Source organism: Calonectris borealis, chromosome 27 (genome assembly GCF_964195595.1).
Source record: "Calonectris borealis chromosome 27, bCalBor7.hap1.2, whole genome shotgun sequence".
Taxonomy (NCBI): domain Eukaryota; kingdom Metazoa; phylum Chordata; class Aves; order Procellariiformes; family Procellariidae; genus Calonectris; species Calonectris borealis.
In genome coordinates, this window is record NC_134338.1 from 2,199,606 (window position 1) to 2,223,164 (window position 23,559).

General features: G+C 39.9%; 1 protein-coding gene across 1 annotated transcript; it reads right to left on the reverse strand.

Annotated features, from left to right (window-relative positions):
- Window positions 1–320: 320 nt before the first annotated feature.
- ADAM28 (ADAM metallopeptidase domain 28) lies at window positions 321–23,039 on the reverse strand. Its single transcript, XM_075174675.1, has 24 exons — window positions 22,896–23,039; window positions 20,080–20,180; window positions 19,373–19,449; window positions 17,430–17,508; window positions 15,581–15,657; window positions 14,334–14,529; window positions 13,806–13,868; window positions 13,316–13,387; window positions 12,557–12,726; window positions 11,716–11,800; window positions 10,347–10,477; window positions 9,318–9,495; window positions 8,696–8,785; window positions 8,058–8,253; window positions 7,266–7,368; window positions 6,528–6,684; window positions 5,802–5,882; window positions 5,115–5,193; window positions 4,094–4,184; window positions 3,639–3,738; window positions 3,290–3,355; window positions 2,890–2,967; window positions 1,745–1,807; window positions 321–1,642 (listed from the first exon to the last, which is right to left on the reverse strand). The coding sequence occupies exons 1-24, from the start codon at window positions 22,945–22,947 to the stop codon at window positions 1,610–1,612; spliced, it is 2,418 nt and encodes an 805-aa protein (XP_075030776.1). The 5' UTR covers window positions 22,948–23,039; the 3' UTR covers window positions 321–1,609.
- Between the last annotated feature and the right edge of the window lie 520 nt (window positions 23,040–23,559).

Here is a 23,559-nt window from a genome sequence, read left to right on the forward strand (position 1 = left end):
AGCAGAAGGTTTCAGGCCCTCTGAGGATTGAGCTTTTTTTAAAAGTCCTGATAGGCCCTGGTCAGAACCAAGTACAGGTAAAGGTTAGTGTGCACAGTGCTGGCCCGAGGCTCCAGATCTTGTTTTGGTAGTTTGGCAGCCGTGTGGTCTTCTCTAGCAAAGCCACTATGCCCAAGGGCTGGAAACTGCCTTCCTGAGCCACAGTATAATCGATTTGGATCTGTGTTCTGATTTTGATCCTGATCCAAACCCAAATCCAGTTCAAACTGGAATCTATAAAATCTTAAGTACTTTGTGTCCAGGGCAATTTTGTTTCTCTCTCTTTTTTCTTCCCCCACCCGGTAAAATTTTTGTTCCTTGAAAAACACTTCTGTGCGCTTTAACTTAAAAATATTGATGCCAACCACATGAATAATATCAGTGCCAACGGTAACAATAGCATCAGTGCCAGCACCCTCACAGTATTATTAACATCAGTGCCAACAGTATCATGCAGATCTATGCCAGCAGGCCAATAGTGTCAACACTGCTGATGCCAACAGGCCAGAACGAATGAAGAACCCCTCAGTAATAAACCAGCACGCAAAGCCTCATGCTGCAATGCTGTCCCACAATAACAAACCTCTGTGCCCAGCCTAGTTCTCATTAGCAACTTTACAATAACACACGCTGGTGCAAGAGCAATTAAACGAAAACACCAAGGTGTGTATATCCTGGAAGGGAGAAACACTCAGATATTTCTGGAGCTAAGGGGCGAATGAAATAAATGATTAAGGATTTTGTTGACTGTGCTTTTCTAAAGTTTTCTGTCCAAGTGCAATGGTGGCAGCCGGAGCTCTTTTTGAACTGGCACAGCCTGAGCTCTGGGAGCACTTGCAAGCAGCAAGTGGTTTGACTCCTGTGTGCTTTGCTTTTGAGAGTATCTCCAGTTCTACCTACTCAACAGAGGAATCTTGTTTAACAGGTGGTCTAAGGATTAATGAGAGAATCCGATCCAAAAGGATCTTTCCAGAATCAAGGCATTTCCAGTGTGTAATCATACTATTCCAAGGCTAGTTCAGGCCTTGAGGACACAAACTTTTCTCCAAAGGGCAGGAAGGATTTTTCTTTTTCCAGAACTTGCAACTTGCACATGAAGGAGGAGGTCTGGTCTGTTGCTGAAGAGAGGACTGGCAAAGATCCAGAAATGTAGCAAAAAGTTTACAATTTACAAACATATAATAGCCATGCTTTCCCTGATCTTCTCAGATCTGTACCCAGAAAAGCAGTGTAGATGCAGGGCATCCCAGCGCAGCCACATCTTGCGGTGGTGGCTTAGGAGTTAGGATATGTTAAACAGCTTTCATAACTTACTCCCAGTCTACACCTCAGTGCAAGTAGAGATTCTGATTCATTTCCTTTTGGACAGTAGCTTGATGTCATCACCAGAGAGTTCCTCGCTGTTTGAAAACCAAACTTTTTCTTTCAAAGCAGCTGTCAATCAGTTGTTCTTTTTTTAAAGAGAACAGGAAGACTATCTTGGTTGCCTTTGCCAAAAGTGGAGGAATCAAGGGACAAACAAACTGTCCCTGAAAATTTCGGTATCTTAATCAGCCCTACTTCAGAAGCTTCATACTCTGGGATTAATTGGAGGTTTTAAAGCCTACGTGAAAAAGAAAGAGTTAAACAAATCACAGTGTGCCTGGAGCAGTTTCAACAAATTGCATCCCAAAAGAATTGCTGTTCACATTTGAACTCAGGTTACCTTTGGTGGAGGTGGAGGTTTGCCTTTGGGAACTGGGAGATGAACAGGTTTTCTCTCCGGTGCCTATAACAAAAATGTAGTTTAAGTGTCTTTAGGCTTTCCTGTCTGAGCAGCTGCAGAACCTCCTCAGAGCTCAGCTGCTGCTACTGTTATCTAATATATTTCCTACAGCATTTTCCTAGTGGAAAAGCTAGGGGTGAATTAGATTAATCTGTCCACGTACAAGAAGGCACAGTAATATAAATACCCAAGGGGTGTAGAATTTCTGTTTCAGAAGACCACTGAGCTATTCTTATTGTGTAAATTCATCTGCATCTCAACTATCCAAGCTCAGATAGACTGCTTAGGAAGCTAAAGCTGATCACATGCTCAAGATGCGTGTTGAGGAAAGCATCTCTAAAGACAGTGGGATTTAAATGTGTTTTTATAATAAAGCCAATATGTGTGTGTTTGTTTTTTTTTTTGTTGTTGTTTGGTTTTTTTTTTTTTTAATTTATTTTCTTTATTTAATCCTGAACCATCATTCTTTATGCAGGCAGTACCATGCAATTAGGTTGCTAGTGTGAAGATGGTTTCTACACCCTTGTATCAGGTGGGCAGGAGGCTCAAATGCTGAGATGGTAAATATTTGAGGGAGCCATTTTCATTTAAGTAGGATGCTTTGGGTTTATTAATGGCAAATATTTGTATTGTTCTGGTTTCCAAATTTTTTGTAAGAATTCTATATATATATATATATATATATATATATATATGCACATTGATGGAGATCCCCTCACAGGTGGCATCTTTAGAGACTACCAGGTCTCCACAATACAAGGACCATTGCAGATGTCTGTAGTAGCAAAGATGCTCGTCATTTGCGTTGTGTTTACCCCTGAAATCCCTGTGGTTTGGACTCCGTGTACCATTGCTAATGAGATGTGCTTGTGACGTCGTACAGGACTCCTTGGCACAGATTAAGAGTATCTTGTGCAGTTTAGGATTACATGGCAAAAAAGGTGACTCCTACCCTAAAGAATATGTGGTTTGAATGTCTGATTTTCCTTTTTTAATGATAGTCAGAAACTGAAAATACTAATTGGCAACTGATAGTCATTTGCAACTCATATGAAAGATGTGAAAAGTTGCAGGGTTATACTTACAAAAATCTCTTCTGTGTGAGAAGAGGTTGGTTTGGTAGAAGGAACAGGAGGTGGGGGACCTTTTGGTCTTACGGCAGGCTGTAACAGAAGAGAATATAAAACATATTGACCCTATACACATATTGCATATGTGTGCATCCACGTGTTCCCATGGGAACATGCAGGTTTGTGTTCTATATAAAAAGTGCATTAACAGGGGTAAAAGGATGCATTCATTTCAGAAGCAGGGATGCTTTATGCTATCTGGCCCTGAGAGAACATACAGGGCCTTATCTGGAGTGCAGTGATTTCCCCAGCCTTTGGAATTAGATGTTGTTGCTGTCCACCATGGCGTGAACTGGTATGTGCTGTCTTTCCTAAAGCTAACATGAAAGCAAAGAAATTCTCTAGAAGTACTTACGCTCTGGAGCTGTGGTTTGTTCTCCTGCAGTGGAGGTACGGGAAGGAGGAGTTTCTTATCATTCATCTGAAAACAGGGAACAGTTAAATCAGATGGAACCCTTACCTTGTGTATTATCTTTGCATGCCCCTAAGAAGCTGCAGACAGATTACTGAGGGACTTAGTGCCATTTGCTTTCTCCACTCCCTCCTCATGCTGGGATTCACAGCACTGTCCTCGCAGCCCTAGGCAAGCATTTTGAAGTCCTCCTGGAAATGTAGAGCACTTTGGCTGATGAATTTTGGTGTTTCGACCCCTCGGTTACAGTCCCAGGCAGACTATAGCTGACCCAGCGCCTCCCCGCTCTTACCTTCTGGGCAGGTGCCGCCAGGACAGGGTGTTCTCTGCGTCTTTGTTCTTGATCCACAAAGACTTGGTTTGTGGCTCCAGGTCCCCTTCTGGTTTGGCAGCTATGCAAATATTACATATAACTGTAAATCTTACCCTGACTGAAGTAAAAAAAACCTGCTGAAGTTGAATGCCTGCCTTACTGCTATTGGTGTGTTATATAGCCATGTCCTTTCTTTCTTTCTCCCCCTTATTTTGATTATTTAGGATTAATCTTGAGAGCTACAGTTCCAAGTCTTCAGTCCTCTCCCAACTAGGGGATTTCTGAAACAGCTCAACAAAGGTCATGGACAAATTTCCTTGGCCTTCCAGTGTCTAATTCCCTCCACCCCGTTTGAAAACCCTAGCTTAAAACCTATCCTGAAGTTGCATGGCTTTAGGGTTTTTTTTTCTCCTCGAGGAGGGTAAGCATTTTACCTCTTTGTGAATACTCGGAAGTGGATAAGTAACACTGCTGCAGTTGCTGTGACAGTGAGGACAACCAGCACACCGGCAACAATAGCGAAACCTGCCAGGGTGAGAGAACACAAATTGCTATTTCTTAAAAGATCCGCTATTACTAAGTAGTTTCCCATCACGACCATTGGCAAAGTAATTTTTTTCACAAGGTCTAGACCCTATTTGTCCTCACTATTGCTCAAGCTTATGCCTGCTTCTCCTGCCACAAATGGTGATGGAAATAAATATATTCCTGCCATTTTTTGCTATATTTGAAGACTGTGGTTATTGCCTGAGCTGTCCTTGGGCTAAACAAACCTAGCCCTTTCCGTCCATCCTCAAAGATCATTTCATTGTTGTTCCTCTCCTCTTTCTCAAAGGGTGTTACCCAAAACTGGGCACAGGCCTTTGGCATTGTATACAACTAAGGCTTCCCAATTTTCCTTCAACAAAGCTATTTTAAAGCCTCAACCAAGCTACAATGTTGAGAGCTGATGGTGCTTTAGTGAGAGTGGAGAGAGGACAAAAATATTTAATAACAAAAGCTTAACATTTTTTTCTCCCAAACACGTGGAAATCTGTACACAAAGTATTTTCCCTCAGAGGTAGATCAGTTAAAGGCCACTGCCATGCAGATGATAAAGAAATGAACTTGCCTGCCTCCCTCACAGCAAAACCTCTGGGAGCTTGCCTCCACTCAAATTTGACAGTGAGCTAATATGGTGTGCTCGTTATCTCAGGATGGAGAAAGGAAAAGCCTGTTGCTCTAAATAATCTCCTGGGTGTATCACTTCTGTCAGGTTAGAAAGAAAAATAGCTTGCTCTAGTCATTCACACAAGCTGCAGCGCCTTAAAGATGTGCAGAAATCAGAGACCTTTGCAATATTTGCAAAGAAACAGTCTGGCACCCGGTGCAAGTTAGGGCTGTTTCAGTGGAGTTAAGGCAGCTCATTTCCGCCAGCGGGTGACAGTACCCAGTGCGTGGCCATACAGCACTTACTGGTAACTGCTGACGAGCTGTCACAGGTTGGTGGTGCCCATCCTTCTTCACACTGGCATTGCAACTCGTGGTCACACACCTAAGGAAGCACAAAGCCAGGAATATCTTCAGGTTGGAAATATGAGTGAAGCTGTGATGTCATAAAATTTCAGTGGCTCTGGATCAGGGTCCTGATAAGCTTACTGAAGCTAGGTCTGCAAACCCCTCTCATTTCACTTGGAGCAAAATTTAGCACAGAGAGGAGCAGGTTTGCACAGTAAAGGACAGGCCTGACTGTCTATCGTGTGCCTTTTGCAGGTGTTTCTGCAGTGAAAGCTACAGTACAAGGCACAAAGCAGCAGAGTTGGTTTTTACATCTGTAGGTCTCTGAATGCTCAAATAAGATGAGCACAATTATCTTCCCAAAACAGATGATGACCTGGAAGAGAGTAGCTGTGATACTGTGGCTCAGAGGCGGGGCAGACACAGAATCTTTGTCCATCTCCTGTGATCTCCTTAGCAAAAATATTGATGCTGTATCAGGTTAGATTTGCTTTCATAAAAATATAGGAAGCTTCTGACTCCACAACTTTTGCAAATTCCTATCCCAATGACTTAAATACTGTCATCAATAAGGTCTGTAGCGGATATGCATAATTTGCTTCGTTTTTTTTTTTAAGTTAATAGCATCAAATGCTCATATCTTACAGCATGTCCAGTACACTTGGCAGAGCAGTTGGTTGATCTAAAGACATCTTCAGCATAAACACATTCTCCATTGCTGCACACCTGAAATGTACAGGGCAAATGTTACCAAAGTGATTTATAGCTTTCAGAACATGCAGAGCTTGCACATTATTGTGTAAAGTGATGAAGAGTAAAAGTAGGCATAGAAACAGGTCTGCAAATCACTTAAACCTACATTAGGAGTTTGATATGTGGATATAATTTTTCATTTGACCTTTGGGTATTTTATAGCAAAGGGGAGTGACAAAGATGTACAGACATCACTGCTTTCCACTCCTCTTCAATCCTTCATCCTCCCCGCTGCCCCCCCCAAGTAGAAATATATAGCAGAGAAATTGGACATAGCACTCAGTGATGCCTAACACATCCATTACGGAAATAATTAAAAATAGTAATATATGTGTGATCTTTTAACCCTTCATGCAAAGGTATGTTTCTGCTGCCATGTATATTTGCGTCACTGAAAAATAATAAGACAACAGTCAAGCATAAGGAAGTCGGAACGATAGCAGTTCCTGTTTGCTTTGCTACTGATCTGCAGAAGGTATGGCATCTCAGATTAGCAGAAGTTTAGTGTCCACTTCAGTCTTCCCTGTTTAAAATCTTTCTTGTCTGGTAAAAAAGCTAATGATATAAGCAAGACTAAAAGAGCAGAAAAAATAAGAGGAAAAGCTTTTCTCTACTAACCATCCCATTCCCGCACTTTGTTCCATTGAGAATCATCCCATGGTCTACTTCTCCATTTCTAGGAAAACTTGCTTTGCAGGACTCAAAAGTCACCAGGCTTCCATCACGAGGCATCTCCTTCCCCCCAGTACAGAACAACTTTCCGCACATTATATCTCTGGAAGGAGAACAAGAGCTGCTAGAACAACGACATGGCACAGCAAAACTATCTGAGCTGGTCTCTCCTCCAATTTAAATTTGTTGTGTCCATACAGGAACTCAAAAGAAATAGCTGCAGAAAGGAATTTTGGTTTGAGGTGTTTTCAGGTCGGTTTGTCAGTAGAAGGTGGCAGGTTCTTAATTCCTCTTGAGCTTATTAGGGAGCCCACAGTAATTTGCAGAAATGAGTATTTAACTGACCTGTGCTCAAATTCTGAGGTTCACCTGAGGTTCAAGTTCCCTGTCCAAAAATCCCTTCCCTATACTTACCTGCGCATGCGTGCACACACACGCAGTCATCCTCACAAGTAGGCTTGCACATATATATGTACACGCTTGCTTTTTCTCAGGCTGATCTCATGATTTGGAAACTAGTTTTCTCAGAATTGTCTTTACCATAATATTCAAACTGAACAAAAAGAAGGGACACATGGACATATGTGCCGTCTAAAATAGTGTGCTCTTTGCTTCTGTCTCTTAATTTGAATAGCAATGGTCTCTCTTCCCAAATCCCAGCATATTCTGTAACACAGTGCTTACTTTTTTGCACATGGGACGTGACTACCTTTTTCTTTTCTGCAGTATCCGTAATATACCCCTTTCTCGTTCATCCGGTAACAGGAAGCTGCACCTTCAGTAGCCTCTGTGAAAGAGGAGAACGTAATGGGATTAGTTTAGGTTCTTTGCCTGTGAAAACAAATAATATTCAGTTTCCTTTACCTGTTTGGGAAATGGCCTTTCCCAGTGAGGTTACCCATGGGCCTAAATGACTCTGGCACTTCATGCATTAATTCTGCAATGTTGCTGTGTACACACAGCAGAACCTATCCTGTGTGTTCTCTCTCTATCCAGTACAAACCAATAGACCTTGCCTAAGAGAAGGGACATAATCAGAACTGGAGATGGTTTAGGACTGGGAAGAGGGTAAGCCACCACACACCTTCAGAAACATAAAGGCATGCTAACTTTGGACATTAAATTTGAAATACAGACATTTCCTCTTCCTATCAAGCGAAGAATATTCACCCAGCTCCATTCCAAAGTTATCTTAAAAGCATTGTGCAAAAGAGGAATATACTTACCACTTCCCATTTCTCTAGAAATACGTTGCATTGTATGCTCCGAGCTTCAGCTCACATGATTATAATCACTTACAGTGTTAAATGTAAGAATAATAATTAAGTGTATGCTACAAACTAGAACTCCTTTATATAGACATGCTGTTCCTGATTTACAGAAGGTCTTTGATGATTTGCTAGCAGACAAAGCCTACCTCTGTCTCTCTCCTTTGGCTTAGGCAACTTGATTTTTTCAATGGCAACTTGTACTCACGTGGTCCGAAAGCAGCTTTGCACTGGTTTTCTCGGATGGGACAGTTTCCCATGTAGCAATAGCCTTCGCCGTAGTTGCAGGGATATCCGTTCATACGGAATCGATCCGGTGGGCAATTTGCAGAAAGGCCGGTGCACATCTCAGCCAAGTCACAGTCATGCTTAGCTGCTCGGCAAATAGCTCCTGATTTTTTATACTGCAGTGGGGGGAAAGCAATGCCACAGTTAACACACAGCTCTTCTGTGCCATTTAAAAATCACACTGAACTAGAGGGCTAAAATGAGGGGAGACAAATCTCATCCTCACTGTACAAGTTGCATGAGGGGCCAGATCCGTATCTAATGTAAAGTTGGTTATATCAATTGACAAGATTTTTGCCTGGTTGTGCCTCAGCTTTTCTTTCCAGGAGAAAATGGGTAATCAAAATGCTCATTTCTCCAGGATGTTGAAAGATCGAGTGAATTGATAGTCGTCGTATAGTTTGGGATGGACAGAGTGTGCTTGTCACTACGGTGCTATGTCAATAATTACAAGTGAAGAGGATTGGCTCTTTTGAAAGGTATATTACTGCCTTCTCACGGGCAAAAAAAAAAATACCCTGAAAAATATGAGAAGCTAGAGATTAAAAGGAGTCTTACTTGGCAGTTTTCACAGCACTCTCCATGTGCACACGTGGAACCTGCCGTCAGTTTGCACGTCTCGGGCTCGCAGCAGTCATTTGTGCACTCCTGTGACAGAATCAGCAATCAGAGCCCTGGTACACTGCTTCAGGGTTTGCTCCCCTCTGTACTGTGTTCTCAACGAACCATCCTGTACTTGGCTATCGAGGGAGGGAAGGGTACCTTAGACCTGCACTTTGCTTCTCTGAAAACCATTTTCACTAGAAGCCACGCCAGCCATGGTGGGTGAGCGCATAAAGAATGCAAAGCGTGTTTGATTATGAAAGTGCTGACATAAGTTGTGCAGGGAACTTGCTTATTTCTGCTAAAATGGTTTCGTATGTGTGGCTTTTCCCCGTTCTCAGTTCCTCTGTCAACACAGCATGACAAACCATGCAGTCGTCTTTCCCACCATTTGGCATGTGCTTTATAGGGGTGACTACATTGCAGATCAGCCATTTGATGACCACAGTTTCTACAGAAGTACTTCAATAGCTTTGAACTGGCCACCCTAGAAACTAACAGAAACCAGCTATTGTACGGCCTGAATAAAACTCCTTGCCTCTTCCAAGTATTATTTTATTCCCGGTTATGCAGATACCTCAGCAGTACCACAGTCGCATTCCTCTCCTTTTTCCACAAAGCCATTTCCACAGGATGGAGGTGCTATGATGCTGTTTATATCTGGGATGTTTGTTAAGCATTTTGGCATGTCACTCAACATGTATTTCTCGAAACTTTGGAGGCTGCAAGAGCTGAATTGCTTGGGGATGATAGAACTATATTGAGAAAGCAGGATGATTTACATTAGAATTGGCATAGGCAAGGAGAAGCGATACCCTTTACAAGAGAAATGAAAAAAGTGACCATCCCTCAAACTATTGGTTGCAATTATTTTTCCAGATCTGTATATTAATAAATACAACAGTTGTTTCCTACTTATAGCAGAAAAAAAGAGTGGAAACAAACAGATCAGAAAAAATTAATGTACGAAATATAAACACTGCATAAAATAAATCCCACATTTCAAAGATTTAAGCCTGGTCTACATGATTTGTGCCTGGATGCTTCAGGCATTAGGAGTTTTCCACTGGGCTGTTCAGCAGAGGCTCAGGGTGTTCAACTAGGGATGAAAATTGAACTAAATTCCTACCTAATGGGTGTTTATTGAAGGTGCAAGCACTTTGTGCTGTTTTCACAGGAGACATCTTCAGGGTAGAGAACAAAAATATACTTTAGGTAAATCTTGGGGAAGCTTTGTCATCTGACATACCACAGCAGTTTCATGCTGTCATCATTGTAAGGAAGAAATTATTTATGGTTTAATGGCCCCCAGCACACATGTAAAGCTAATGTTATCCAAAAGTGACTAAAGGGTTTTTTTGGTTTTTTTGTTTGGTTGGTTTTGGTTTTTTTTGGGGGGGTGGGAGGGGGTGGGGTATCTGCCTGGCAATATCTTACAAGGGCCTGGAATTTCTTCATTTTTCTCTTCTTTTTGTATAATTTGAGTGGAATAATCTTAGAGAACAAAAATAATTACTACTCCATTTTGGAAACTGGTAACTTATTCAAAGCCCATCCTTAACTGCCCCGTGCATTAACGCCCTGGCCTTTTTATCCAAACTCCTACCTGACAGTATCTGTCATGATACAAACTTTAGCACTACATGTGCAGGCTTCGGTGTCATGACTCATGCCAAGGTTGTGTCCCATCTCATGTGCCATGGTAGCTGCAACTGCAATTTCGTTTCTATTATGATCCTGTAGAGATAAGAACAGGCTATTATTTCTATGAGTATTTTAGAACAAGTAGGAACATCAGAGAAGCCATGTGGCTAGGAAATAGGACAATTTTTCTTCAAGTGAAATTATCTTCACTGCTACATAAGGATTGATACGTTATTCAATCCATGCATGCATCTATTCCACAGTTTATGCTGGATTATATTATAATAGCAATAAGATGATACCACTAACGAACATGAGTAAATTGGTATAATTAGTTTTTAAATAAACATGAGGAAGTTAGGCTGCCAAGTAACAACTGAGTGTTAAGGGGAACTGAACATCTGAAACTCTTAATCCTCTCTCTGGATAGCTGTCTCTGTGTTTAGGGTAATTACGTGGGTGCGATAGAATTATTACTCATTACACCAAGGTAACTATTGTGTACAGTGTTGTGCATGCAGAGAAAGGAAAGGCAGATGCTGTGCTCCATCTTCGCTCTTAGGTTGGTGTTTCGTGCTGCTTGGTGGGAGGGAGGAAAGGAAAAGTCCTGCTCTTTTGAGTGAAATCCAGATGTATAAACAGCAGGTGGTAGTGGAAATGCATAAAGCACAAGACACAGTGTACTGGTCACGCTCTTCCAGCATGGCATTGCAAATCATGCTGCTACAAAATGCATCCTCGCAACTTGAAAAGCATTCTGATTTTATGATCATCCTAGGATTTCCTTATGGTGTGTGAAAGCTGGAATTTCATGTGGGTTATTCCTCTTACCAACAAGCCCGGCCCCTGAAGCTGGGTGCAGCAGTTGAGTTCCCAGTGGTGTTGGTAAAGTTTTGGATCTATGTTGCTGTGTAGACTGAAGCTTAAGTACAGTAGTTTAGGCAGCTGTAATTAAGTGGCTAAACTGACGATCTGCATTATGACAGTTAGAACCAATTCCCTGTTCAAAACGGGGAACCTTAAGGTAGAGGCACAAAATCACTTATTTCTTTCCTTTGACTCTGTTGGGGCCTGGTATTCCAAATACAGGTGTCAGATGTCGGCATTTAAATAACACAGATGTCATGCTTTGTGTGTGCTTTCTTTACCCTCTGCACTTCATTTAAAGTAAAATCTCTGACTGTGAACTTCTACAGTCTAATAAAATAATGATATGAACCAGACAGAGAACTGAAAGTGTCGTACACCCTATAATTTTCATAAATGTACTTTGCTGGTTGAGTAAGAAACATAGAAAAGCCTTTAAAAAATAAAATAAAAATAAATCAGACCTGAATAATACCTGCAGAATATAGATCACTGCATATGGATTTTAGAAAGGCTAATCCAATCGTTGTCCCCTCAAAGTCATAGCCTCTGTAAGGAAGAAGAAAGGCAGAGTGAAATGCAATGATGTGACCGGGAAGCAGATCTAAAGTCCAGTCTGCTTTCTTAACCAGGCTGAAGGCTTTAAGCATATACTTATTTCCAGCTCTGGTTTGCAACCCTGATTTAATAAAATATTTGAGGACATGCTTAAGATCACAGCAAATCAGAAAACAATTGAATACGCTTTTAATTTCAAATTTTTACTTAAATTACATTGCTGTTCATCAGACTTAAAGTATCTGTTTGAGCGTCAAGAGCTTGATGAAGTGCTCTAAATGTAGCAAAGTGCTTGGATGAATCAGGACCATTGAACATGAGCCAGAATAGCGAAGTGAGTGCTGGTTTAGTTTGGCAATGTGCATTTCCCAGCCATTAAACTTCATGTCATGGCTCCTTAACTGTTAGACTGTGCTGCAGTCTTCAGGACACTCAGCTGTGGCCAGAGCAGGTAAAAGGAGAGACTGAGATGTTGCAAAAGTCCCCATTGCCTGTTTTTGCAGGGATTCAGATAGAAAGATTAGATACTATGTCCTAGCTAGTAATCGTGCTCCGTGAAGAAAATAAAAGCAAGAAACAAGAACATGCATTTATCTTTTTGTCCTAGAATTAGTACAGTCCAGTACCGGAAAGCATGAAATCTGTTTCAGTATAGACAGTGTCTCTGATGGGTTGGTGACCAATTCTTAAAGAATAAATTCCTTTAGCATACTTGGAAATGCAAATAGGAAACAGAACGATACACACGTGATTAGCTGAGCATTGTCATTTCTTTTCCTCTTTAATAAATCTGATAGACGCCACTTTGAGAAACTGTCCAGAGTGAATCCTGCAGCACGACTCAGGAGGCATTTATCACCATCTGTCCAGATTTCTAGGCCAATTAAAGCCACATAGATATTTATGGCCTTATAAACCTGCGGCAGAGAAGCAGCGTTGCTGTAAAAATGAAGTACGTTATGAAGACTTCTGAAACAAACACTTATCCTGGGAATTGCTTCACTTTTGTCACTTGCAATATAGTCCGCTTAAATCATAGACCTGATTTAAGCTTTTCTGCACTTTGAAGTTGCAACAAAAAATTAAAAAGACAAAACAAAACATGAAATCTTATTTCCTCCCACATTTAAACCAACTATAGAAATGGTTTTAAAATACTTGAAAATTCCAGCAATTCTTCTTTTGGAAGAAATTTGACTTGCAAAAGAAATCAAGAATCGAAAATCAGTTCATTCTTTTTGAAGGATTTCAATCATTCACTTGAACAGCTGTTAAGAAAATACGGTATAAAGCTTTCTTTAACAATAATTGAATTTATAGAAATCTCATATCTGAGGACAAAGAACAGCAAAATGTGGACAGATGTGCTAAATTTGTTTCATAAATTACAATGAAGTTCAGTTTTCATTCTTTCCTACATGCATTAATGAAAATTCATGATGTTTGCAAAAGAAAAAAAAATAAATAACTTCTATTTCAATTTCACTTTGCTGTATTTACTCTTACCGTGTTGATGTAATTGACTATTCCAAATATTCTTTGTCTTACAGTTTTAACATCTTCCTCATACTTCTTATACTAAAAAAGTAAATATAGTATGTTAGGAAAAGGAGAGGAAAAAAGTGATTTATCAGAAAAGAAATATCCCACAGAAGATTGCATCGCAAACCACACCATACCTGGTGTACTTATTATTATTTTTTCAAGTGGTATTTTATCAGACAATGTATTTCAAGATCAGGCCCTTTTAAAATGTGTATCTGTGTGTAGGGTGCAGAAGAAGACAGCACTGTATGGTGTTTTCTGAATTCTCGTCATCTACAGGGGGGATTTTCAAAATCAGTCGACATTAGGAAGTCCTATTCCTAGCCAAAGTCAGTGGTAAAACATAGTGTAGCACTGTAATTGTAGTAGGAGCCCCGGGGTATGAGTAGTACCTACTGTGGAAAGCTCACCTCTAGCTGGTCAAATGAGAAAAAATCATTCCAGTACTCACCAAAGTGTTGTCTGCAACTATGTAAACTTCCAGATACTTCTTTGCTTTCAGATATGCCTTCATCTAAAGAGAAGATACATTTAAATGACTTCTAAGGCCTGTTTCAGGCTCAACCTTGGCAATTTCAAACCCATGTATTAGTTACGAGGGTGCTACTGTAGCCAAGTCATTTAGAATGGGACTGCTTTGTCTTAAAATGAGGAAAGGTAGACTAGATATTAAAATAATTATTAAAGTGATGAATGGTAGGCTAGATATTAAAAGTATTTAGATGTTTAAAGGTGCACATGGGCATCTATTAGGACATGCAGGACAGCTTAACTCAGGTGGTGACTCTGAAATCTCAGGTCTGTGAGCTTTTGCACTGGTTTTTAAGATCTGATTATGCGTCGCTGTTTGCAGTTGCTTCTTCTCTGGAGGTGCCACCAGGCAAAGTGGGACTTTATATGCTACTCATTGAGTTTTCCTATGGCCTCCCTTTCTTTTCTGACATGTACTTACTGGACTGTTGTTTAAGTATGTACTTACTTCTGGACTGTTGCTGGATTTGAAGATGTCATTGATGGGGTCACTTGAATCCGCTTCCCAGGTATTATTGATTACACCACAGGTTTTTATGGACTTTTGTTCGAGTTTCTCGTACTTATAGACTGCATGTTCGTCTCTATCTGAAGTTCCCAAGGGTTCAATAAGGTACTTCTGACCACGGGTCTCAAAATACCCTCTAAGAAAATTAAATAGACTGTGATTTTTTGAATCTGCAGGACTGAGTCAAGATAGCAACATTATCTCCAACAGCATTTAGCCCAAGCATACGGACCATTGCACACTGATGCAATGGAATAGTTTGTCAGCATGCAGGCAGAGTGTACAACAATTTAAAGGCAGAAATCAAAGCTGCTGAGTCAATTGGAAGATCTGGCTGGTCCGTGAGGTCTCTGAGCAGGAGACTGTCAGTCAAAAAGAAACTGGTTTAGGAGTTAATTAGATTTAAATTTTGGGGTTTTGTGCTGACAGAGGTGATTGAAAAGTGAATTTCAGCTCAGTGGGGAATTCAAAGACATGTTTTCATCTTTAATTGAGATGAAAAGCTGAAACATTGAAAGGAATTAAGAGTTTTGAATCATTTCGACCAGCAAATGTCAAAATAAACAGTCTGTGTTAACATGTAAACTCACAAGCTGTGCAAGAAGTGTTCACAAAGAAAGTCTGGGTTTTGGCAAAACCCCACTAACCGCTGGGAAAACTTCTGCTGCAGCTTCTCAGACTTAACAGCCATCCTCTTGCCATTTTATGTTATGCCACTGTGTCTTCAGCGATCACAAGTGAGCAGATTCTTTTAACTGAGCTTTTCGTGCAGCAGCTTGAACTTTCTGACCTTGTAACTGCTGTAGCACTGAAAATAACGTTAGCCTTCTCCTGAAGTGTCAGTGGAGCTTCTACAGCTTCGAAGCATCAACCCTAAACATTTACTGTAAGCACCACCAAAAGCTGTGATTTACGACCTCATCTAATATGGAATTAGTCATATAAATTTATTGATATAGTTGTTCCGTTAGCTTCCAGTTTATAAACTCTGTAACTGAAGTAGAAAGGTAGCTTTTTTTCTCCTTTCTTTCCCCCCTTTTTTTTTTGTAAACTAGTTTCCTTGTAAGCATGAATGAAAGATAACACTGCTTATTTACATCCTGAGTCTATTTAAATTGGACAATTTATCCTCAAAGAGTATGCATATTCTGCCATGGTACCCTATGGGAACTAAACCTCTGTCTTACCTTAAACCTGTGCAAGCACTGATGCTTGCTATGGAATCAGCATCATTCTGAATGTAACCTTCATAATAACAGTGATCCTGTTTGGAAAGGAAAAATACATTGTCAAGTTGGGCCATATCTCACTGACTGCAAGGAATTGACCTAGATCCAGTGATTTCAGGGGACTTAGCTACATTTCTGGCTACAGGTTACAACAAACTCTGCTGTCTGAGGAAATCTCCCATTAGAGGAGATTCTTAAAATGGAAGAAGCTGGTGACCGCTTCCATGTTTGCTGCGGTACTGTTACTGATATCCTTCAACACAGAGCGACCCAGATTGTGACAAATCCAATCATGGGGGGCTCTGGTCAATACACAATAGTACATGAAAATAAGAACATGCATATTCACCGCTCAAAATTAAGCGTATACTGATGTGCTCTGCTGAATTAAGGTCCATACCGAATTATTTTATCGTGGCCAAATTTCAGGGAAACACCCTTTAATATTAACCCAACAATTAAATGCTTTAACTTCAACGAGATTAAAATGCATGTATTATATTCAAACATACGATTAGGGGAAAAATTTCCATGACTTAATTGACTTAAGGATCTGAGGTCTAATGAACACTTCTGTGTTCAAAGAGACTTCAAAGTCACTGAGGTATTGTGGAAAATTTTACCCATAGCATTTTCCTTAATAGATTTCTTGAGAGCCCTGTAACAGTATTCAAACCTGCATGCATTGTGCCTTTTCTTCTTTATGGATGTTTGGTTTCACTTTACCATTTATTTGTCTTCCTTCCATCTCAACGTGCCAACTTTCTTACAGTGAAAAAGATACCAACAAAGTGAAAATTACTAGGGAAAGAAGTGGAGAATTGCTCTCCATCCTTTGAGGATTCAAGAGAAACAACTCCTGAGATCATAACAAAGTATCCACAATGTAGGAATTCCTTATTCAGCAAGCTGCACAGGTAGGCCTGTTTGAGATTGTCTTTAACCAGGCGTAGGTGCTATTTGCTTTTCACAGGATCCATTCAGAGAGTGAAAGTAATTGGAGCAATCAGAAATGGCATCTTTTTCTACAAAAAAACCAACCCAGAATTCCTTATGCGCATTTATTTCACTCACGATCCTCCTGTTCCTGTTAATCACTCCATGATAAAGAATATTAGGCTTTGTAGTCCAAATTACATGTGTTAAAACACATAGCATGATATTGGACAAAAAGCTTCAGGTGAGAGCTTTTTTGAAGATAAGACCCATGAGTACACAGTTAATTAAAAAATAACTTCTACAGTGACTTCCTTTGTGTCTGGATCTGAAGAACTGATTTGTCATGGCTCAGAGAAACCACCTGGGGTAACCTGCAATGCATTTGCTGTGAGCGTGGGTGGTAATGCGAGCCAGTGAAGGAAGTGCGTCCTTATCTGAATCTATGATCTCACCGAGATTAGGGTGTAAAGGCAAGTCAGGGGGGGTCGCAGAAGGAGCAAAGTCAGGAGCGCAAAGTCAGACTGTAAAAGGCAGTGGAATGGCCCTGGCTCCACTCCCTTTCCTGACAACAGAGGGAAATTCAGCTCAGGTAATGTGTTCATCAGCCACTAAGGTGAAAAGTGGTCGTCTTTTTGAAGGACAAGCTGTGTGTCTGATTCTCAACAGGCGTGAATCAGTGTTGCTCTGCCAAAGTCAGGAGTCACATCTTCCCTGTCCCTTCAGAGGCACCCTAAATTACAGTGCTTAGAACCTTGATTTAAAACCTTTTCTTTCTGTCTGATATGTGCCATTGTTTCATGGAGCCATGAATCTCATAGGGACCTCCTCAAGGCTGCAAGTATGAGGGAAGGAAACCTTTTTTTATTACCTTGATCTGAGGACTTGTTGTTATTTGTCGACCGTCATCAGAATAAACTGTTTCAGTATAGTCTCTAGCTAATAGGTGCCTGCAAAGAGTCAAGTGCAATTATTATTCAAAATAAATTGTAGTCATCTAGAAATGAGGCAATTACATAACACGCAAAGCATGTAGGGAATTCAAATGATTACTTGGGCTATTATTAGTATCGAAAAACTAGAAGCTGCTGGGTGGGGAATTCTGCCTGTTTGTAATCCTTACTCAAACAAAGGGACATTTCTAAAATAAGAAAGCAATTAAAGTCTACTTATTTCATTGGTACAAACTAATCTCTTAGTAGATCTGAAAGTAAATGTATAATTATATATGCAGTATTGATCCTTTTTTTGGCCTCCAATTTGTGTAGACGTTTCCACCACTCCACAGTGCGTGTGAAATGGTACCGTTCTGTTCTCTTCCCAGTTCACCCCCACTGATTATTGATAGCAAAGATCTAGGTCAATGGAAAAGCTGCCTCATCTGTTTCACATGTGCCCGTGCATGCATGTTTGTGTACATGTGCACACTCGAAGATTCTGTGCGGAGATCACACTAACATACATTTGTCCAGTTCTTTTGCTCACAGCTTTTTTATAACTGTGCTAGCGCAAGTTCTCATCTTCGTAATCATTCTATGTGAACTTGATTTTTCTTTTCTGTCTACACAAAACTCTATTTTTGGACACATACGTGTTCCTGAACCTTCAGAGGAGGACTATGGAATAAATTACTATATTTCTTCCACCACTTGGAAAGGTGCCTTTGGGTTTCTTATTAACTTACACATTTGTGATTTGCTGTGGAAGGCCAGATCCTGCAAGGCTGTATGCACTTGGGCTCTTCTGCAGCAGAGCACTAAGCAGATGCTTAACTTTAAGCCAGGGCTGTAGTCTTACTAAAGCTAGCAGCAAAGCAAGTCTACATTCACTTCTGTTTGGGCAACTACCCCAAACTGCCACAATCCCATTTCTTTTTAAAGAGTGGGATTTAGTACAATATAATTTCCCTTCCCGTCCTCCAAATACTTAGATTAGATTAAAACAGGGGCAAACAGTTAATTATAGTCTGTATTTAACATGAACTGATTATAGTACTACTGTATTTACACAGCCATTAGAAAAGTACCTATTAAAGCAGACTTGTTTGGTCCCATGTTAAATATTACGGTGGGGCCAGCAAGCATAAAATCACAACTGTGCTTTATTTTGTGTTGCTCTCTACAATTTTGGACTTTTCTTTGTGTGCTTTGTTCTGTAACAAAGCCCGCTGCTTCTCTATACCCTCTACATGGCCTGTTTAAATGCTGTTAATCTCTTCAGCCAAGGAGGTAAGCACTCCTGGCTTTCAGTTTCCATAAAGCATTTTGTCAGTGCCACTATGTATTAGACTACTCCAAGTCCAACAGCAGTAGTATTAAGGTAGGGAGTGCTGCAAGCCGAATTATTAAGGATTGTTGCATTTCTTATTACTATTTTTGAAAAGCATACAGAGCCAAGACAGATAGCCCCATTTCATGGATATTTCTCTTCTTGTTCTCTGTAGTTTCTACCAGCATAGAACAAATAACCCATAGACTATCCATGGACACAGAAAACTTGTGAAATAGTATGAAAACAGTAAACATACAGTGGATTTAGCCATTTAGGAAATAAATGGGAGAACAGAGTTAGCAGAGTAGGCAAGTCATTCCATTGTGGTAGTGTCATATGCCTGTGTAGTTATTTCACATTACCAAGACAGTGATACGATGCTTTCTCTCCCCTCTTCTTCTTTCATTGGGGTTGAAGGGTCATATTTACCAAAATACCTCTGTCTTACAGGAGCCTAAGTCCTGTGTCTTTGTATCCTGAATGCCCTACAGAGCCATTTACAGTGAGGAATAATGCTCAAGGAAAAAGTTGAACTGAACCTACTTATTTTTTTGTAGGTGCAGTGTGACTTCCTCTCCATTGGCTTTGATTCCATACTCCATTGTGTCATCGTATTTTGTCTGTAAACAGATTTAAGTGTTAGAATATGGACTGTTACAATTTCTGGCCTCACTATGAACTGGCTGTTATTGAGTTGCCAACTGCATTCTTTTCCTCCTCTTCCCACCAAAAATAAGTATTCTGGCAGTTATAGAATAAGCAGGAGGTCACTCTGTTTCCTATTTTTTAATTAGAGGAACAAATTTAACTTTGCGAATGTATTTCTACAATCATAAGCACATACCCTGCATATTTGGGAAAGTGCTGAAGCGGATGCTTAAATTCAGACATTTTCATAACTCTGTTGAAGTATGTAAGAGCATGCTTAGTTTTAAGCATTTGATTTAATTTACTTCAAATTAAATGTCCATAGGTTATTCAAAATCTGAGTAGCATCAAAACCTACATCTTTGCAGAGATACAAGTACAGAAGACCCACTGATGGCGTACAGGTACTTCAGTGCATACTGAGCTCACCTCACAACTTGTCTTTACCAGACATGGGGTCATTCTTCCAGGTTTTCTCTTTCATTTCATTTTGCAAGATCAAGTGTCTGGGTCCAATTCTCTTACCCTTGAAAACCAAGGGTACTCTGACTCCAGAAAACCTTCCCCATCTCCCAGCAAAAAAAAAAGATCTCTTTTATTACCTCTTTGTTTCTTTCTACATCTCTTTTATGTACTGAGTGCAATTTCCGTGGATAAACTATTTCATATTGCTCAACTCCAGGTAATTTCTTGCTTGTGGTCCCTAGGGAGAAACAGATTTATATTTATGAAAACACAGTATTAGCTTATTAAACACCATCTTTCATGTCTGTCAAGACTGATTCGTTTGGGCTGTATAGTCATTCATCTGTTGCCCCACTCGTTTCTTACGTGTTCTCTGCACTGGCACTGGCATGTGCTCATCTGGTCTGCTAAGCAGTCACCCCCTTATGTGACCTAACACGAGGTTTGTTACAGCCTGGATTTCAGATGAGTTGACATACCTGGCTATTTCCAGGTGTCAAAATATTTTATGCAATTTGCTTTGGATTTCTTCCCCCAGTACCGATCAGCGGTTTCGAGTACCAACATGCTAGACCAGCTATGCAAGGTGCAACCTTTGTCTTCACATTTTGCAGATGACATGAATTAAGTTATAGCGTTCTGTGAAATTAGTGATCTCCAAACCTTATCACATGATGATATACAAGTTAAGACTGCCTCTAGATAAGCAAATAAACTCCTACAATTCGCCACAAGTCTGGAACAAGCCTAGATTTCTGCTTTAGAAAACTTTTCAGCTGGTCTTCTCACATAAATACTCGAGACAGCACTTTAATAGACACACTCTTACCTATTGAATCAGATTGAGGGTGGTTACATACTTGTGACAGCAGAAGGACTGAACAAGGCTAGGTAAAATAATAGGAGATAGGCAGTAATGTAGGGAAATCCTGAAGGTGGTAAGGAATCCAGATGATTCCTTAACTCGCATAACCCTTTTTGCTGGTCTTACTTGTAAGGTGTGTTGTGTGTCTGCAGTGGCTGTAAAGAACTTGTTAAGGAAATACAGTGCTGATGAAAAGTGTTTCTTTTTGTTTTCTGCTTCTGAGCCTGAGTGAATATTGAAAAAAGTTAATTTGTGACCTGACTTGCAGGGGTGGTCAGCACACTTTGCATCATTTGAAGTTAATAATAGCAGCTGGTGTACGGCATTTGGGAAAACAGGGTCATGCAAGGGATGCGTTAGTTTCCAACAAGGCAACAGCAGGTTTTATATGCCCCCTAAGCTCTTTAATCTCCTACAAAAGGTCATTTCATCTGAATTGGCAAATTCTTGAGGGCTCAGCACCAAGCACAAGAGCCTGTATTTGAAAAAAAAACCAAACCACAAACAACAAAGGGAGAGAGCAACTCCCATTTTAATTGTCTGCCTCAAGGCCAGATTTTTATAAGAGTGGGGCATCCAATTACTGTAATTTTCTATATCTGGACCAACAGAGCACATCCTCATGCAAATTGTTCCAGTAAAATAAACAAATTAATTCTTCATAACTGGTTTATTTGATTAAACCCTTTCCAAAAATAATTGCAGAATAAACTTGGTTGCATTTTGACAAAGCTGAGTGCTGCAGAGAAAGGCATGATGGTATAATGGTAATAAGTCCTAAGAAGTTATCACAGATCAGCTGAGCCATTACACAGAACACAGTAACTGTCCACGCTGTTAGCAAAGACCAAGTGCAAGTTTGTTACTGTAATTTACAATGATATTTTATATTTTATTTTAAGCAACTAATTATGTTTACTTTTAAAAAATCTTTTGCTTTGCAGACTTAGTCTTTCCATAAGCTTAAAGTACATTCTTACGTAATGGTCACAGTAATATTTTAGGCCTCTCGGAACAGAGTTCTGTGCTCCAATTTTATTTATCCACTCCCTGTTGCAGACTCTTTTTTACAAGGCAACTGTAGCCCAGGTGGTTCAAGTTTAGGCTAGATTTGAATGGAGACTCAGAACTAAACTTATCCTTTTCCTGTAGTGTGATACAAACACGATTTCGAGGAAAACAGGTTAGTTTTGTTCTGGAACAAATAGTTTCTTAAAGGTAGTTTTTTTAATCAACTCAGTATATTGTCTTTGTCTTGCTTCAGGCATTGTCTTGAGTCAGTAGCTTTAAGGAGGAAAGAAATTCTTTGGGCCTTGTACAACAGCTAGAAAAAGTGCTAATAAGGAACAAATAATTATGTACTTTTCCAAGAGCCTAAACCAGGAAGAAAAATCATTAGTGAGGATTTCATTGACAATGAAGGTTTGGTTTTGTCAAGAAACGAAATATGTAACACCTTAAGCAACTGAGTTCTGTGCAGCTAATGAAATCATAAAGATACCTGCCTGAATACAAATTACATGTCTAATTATGTATAGAAAACCTGTGCATGCTTGTGCATGCCAAGCTCTGAAAAAATCTGTTCCCTGTTGACATGAATTGAAAGAAACAATGCATGTGGAAAAGAAAGTGTGGTCTGTTAAGGTTAAGTCATATGAATACTCATAACCTGAAGTATCACACAGATAATAAGGGTGCTAACTATTTTAATTCAGGTAATGTCATTAACTGAATTCAGATAAAAGTCTTGACAGCCAAAATGCTGTCAGTGTAATAAGTTGTCCCAACTGGATAAATTGTCTGCTCACTTGCAGGGGAAGTACTTAATTAGCTCGCAAAACTAACTGGGTCTTTAGGCAATCTATGGCCAGTTTTCACAAAAGTAACTAATTCTCTAACTAGAGAATTTTAGATAATCTCTTTGAACAGAAAGAGAAAAAAGCAAACATCCCTAACTTCAGCAATACCATTTTTCAATGCCTTTAATTCACTGTTCTTCTGTATTACCTACATGTTAATAATTAAAAATTCATAAAAGCTGTACATCCGCAGCAACCACTGATAAAGGATAAAAAAAAAAAGCCATACCTTGTTGGAGAAAATGTAGCAAAACAACAGAAACAAGCAGTATGTTAGTCATCTCAGTTGCACTTGTCTAGCAGTGGTCTCCGTGGTCTGGGAAAATTGGGTTCCCAGGCTGTCTCTGCTTTGAGCAGTCCTCTCTTGTGCAGTGAATGAGAGCGAGTGAGTTGTTCAGCTTTATTCTTGTTCCTATATGAGGAAGTGTTTACTAAAGGTGTTGCACAATTTTCAAGTCACAGTGTTACAGCAAGCGGAAGTTCCTGCTGGTTAGTTAATGTCACACGAATTGTGATATATTGATTACTTCTTTGAAATAAGTTCCCTAAAACTGTTCATCAGGAAAAATAGAAATACATAAATAAAGAGGGAGATTGGAGTGGTCCTAATGGTGTCTTTTTATAGTCTGGCTGGTAAAAAGCTACAATAGAAACAGTGGGTACCACTGGTAGCTCAAGGAATGGGAAAGTTTTCAAGAGGTTTAAGGTAAAACAGGTACTCACGGCTGGTGTTAAATACGTGTTTCAGTTCTTGCTGATTACCATTTAACTTAATTAGAGCACCAGTGAAGGTACATGTAATCCTGTATCTGTGAATCATACCTAGAATATAAACACTGAGTAGATCCTTTTCTGCCTCTTCCATCTATATTAGTAATGTTTGCTTGAGGTTC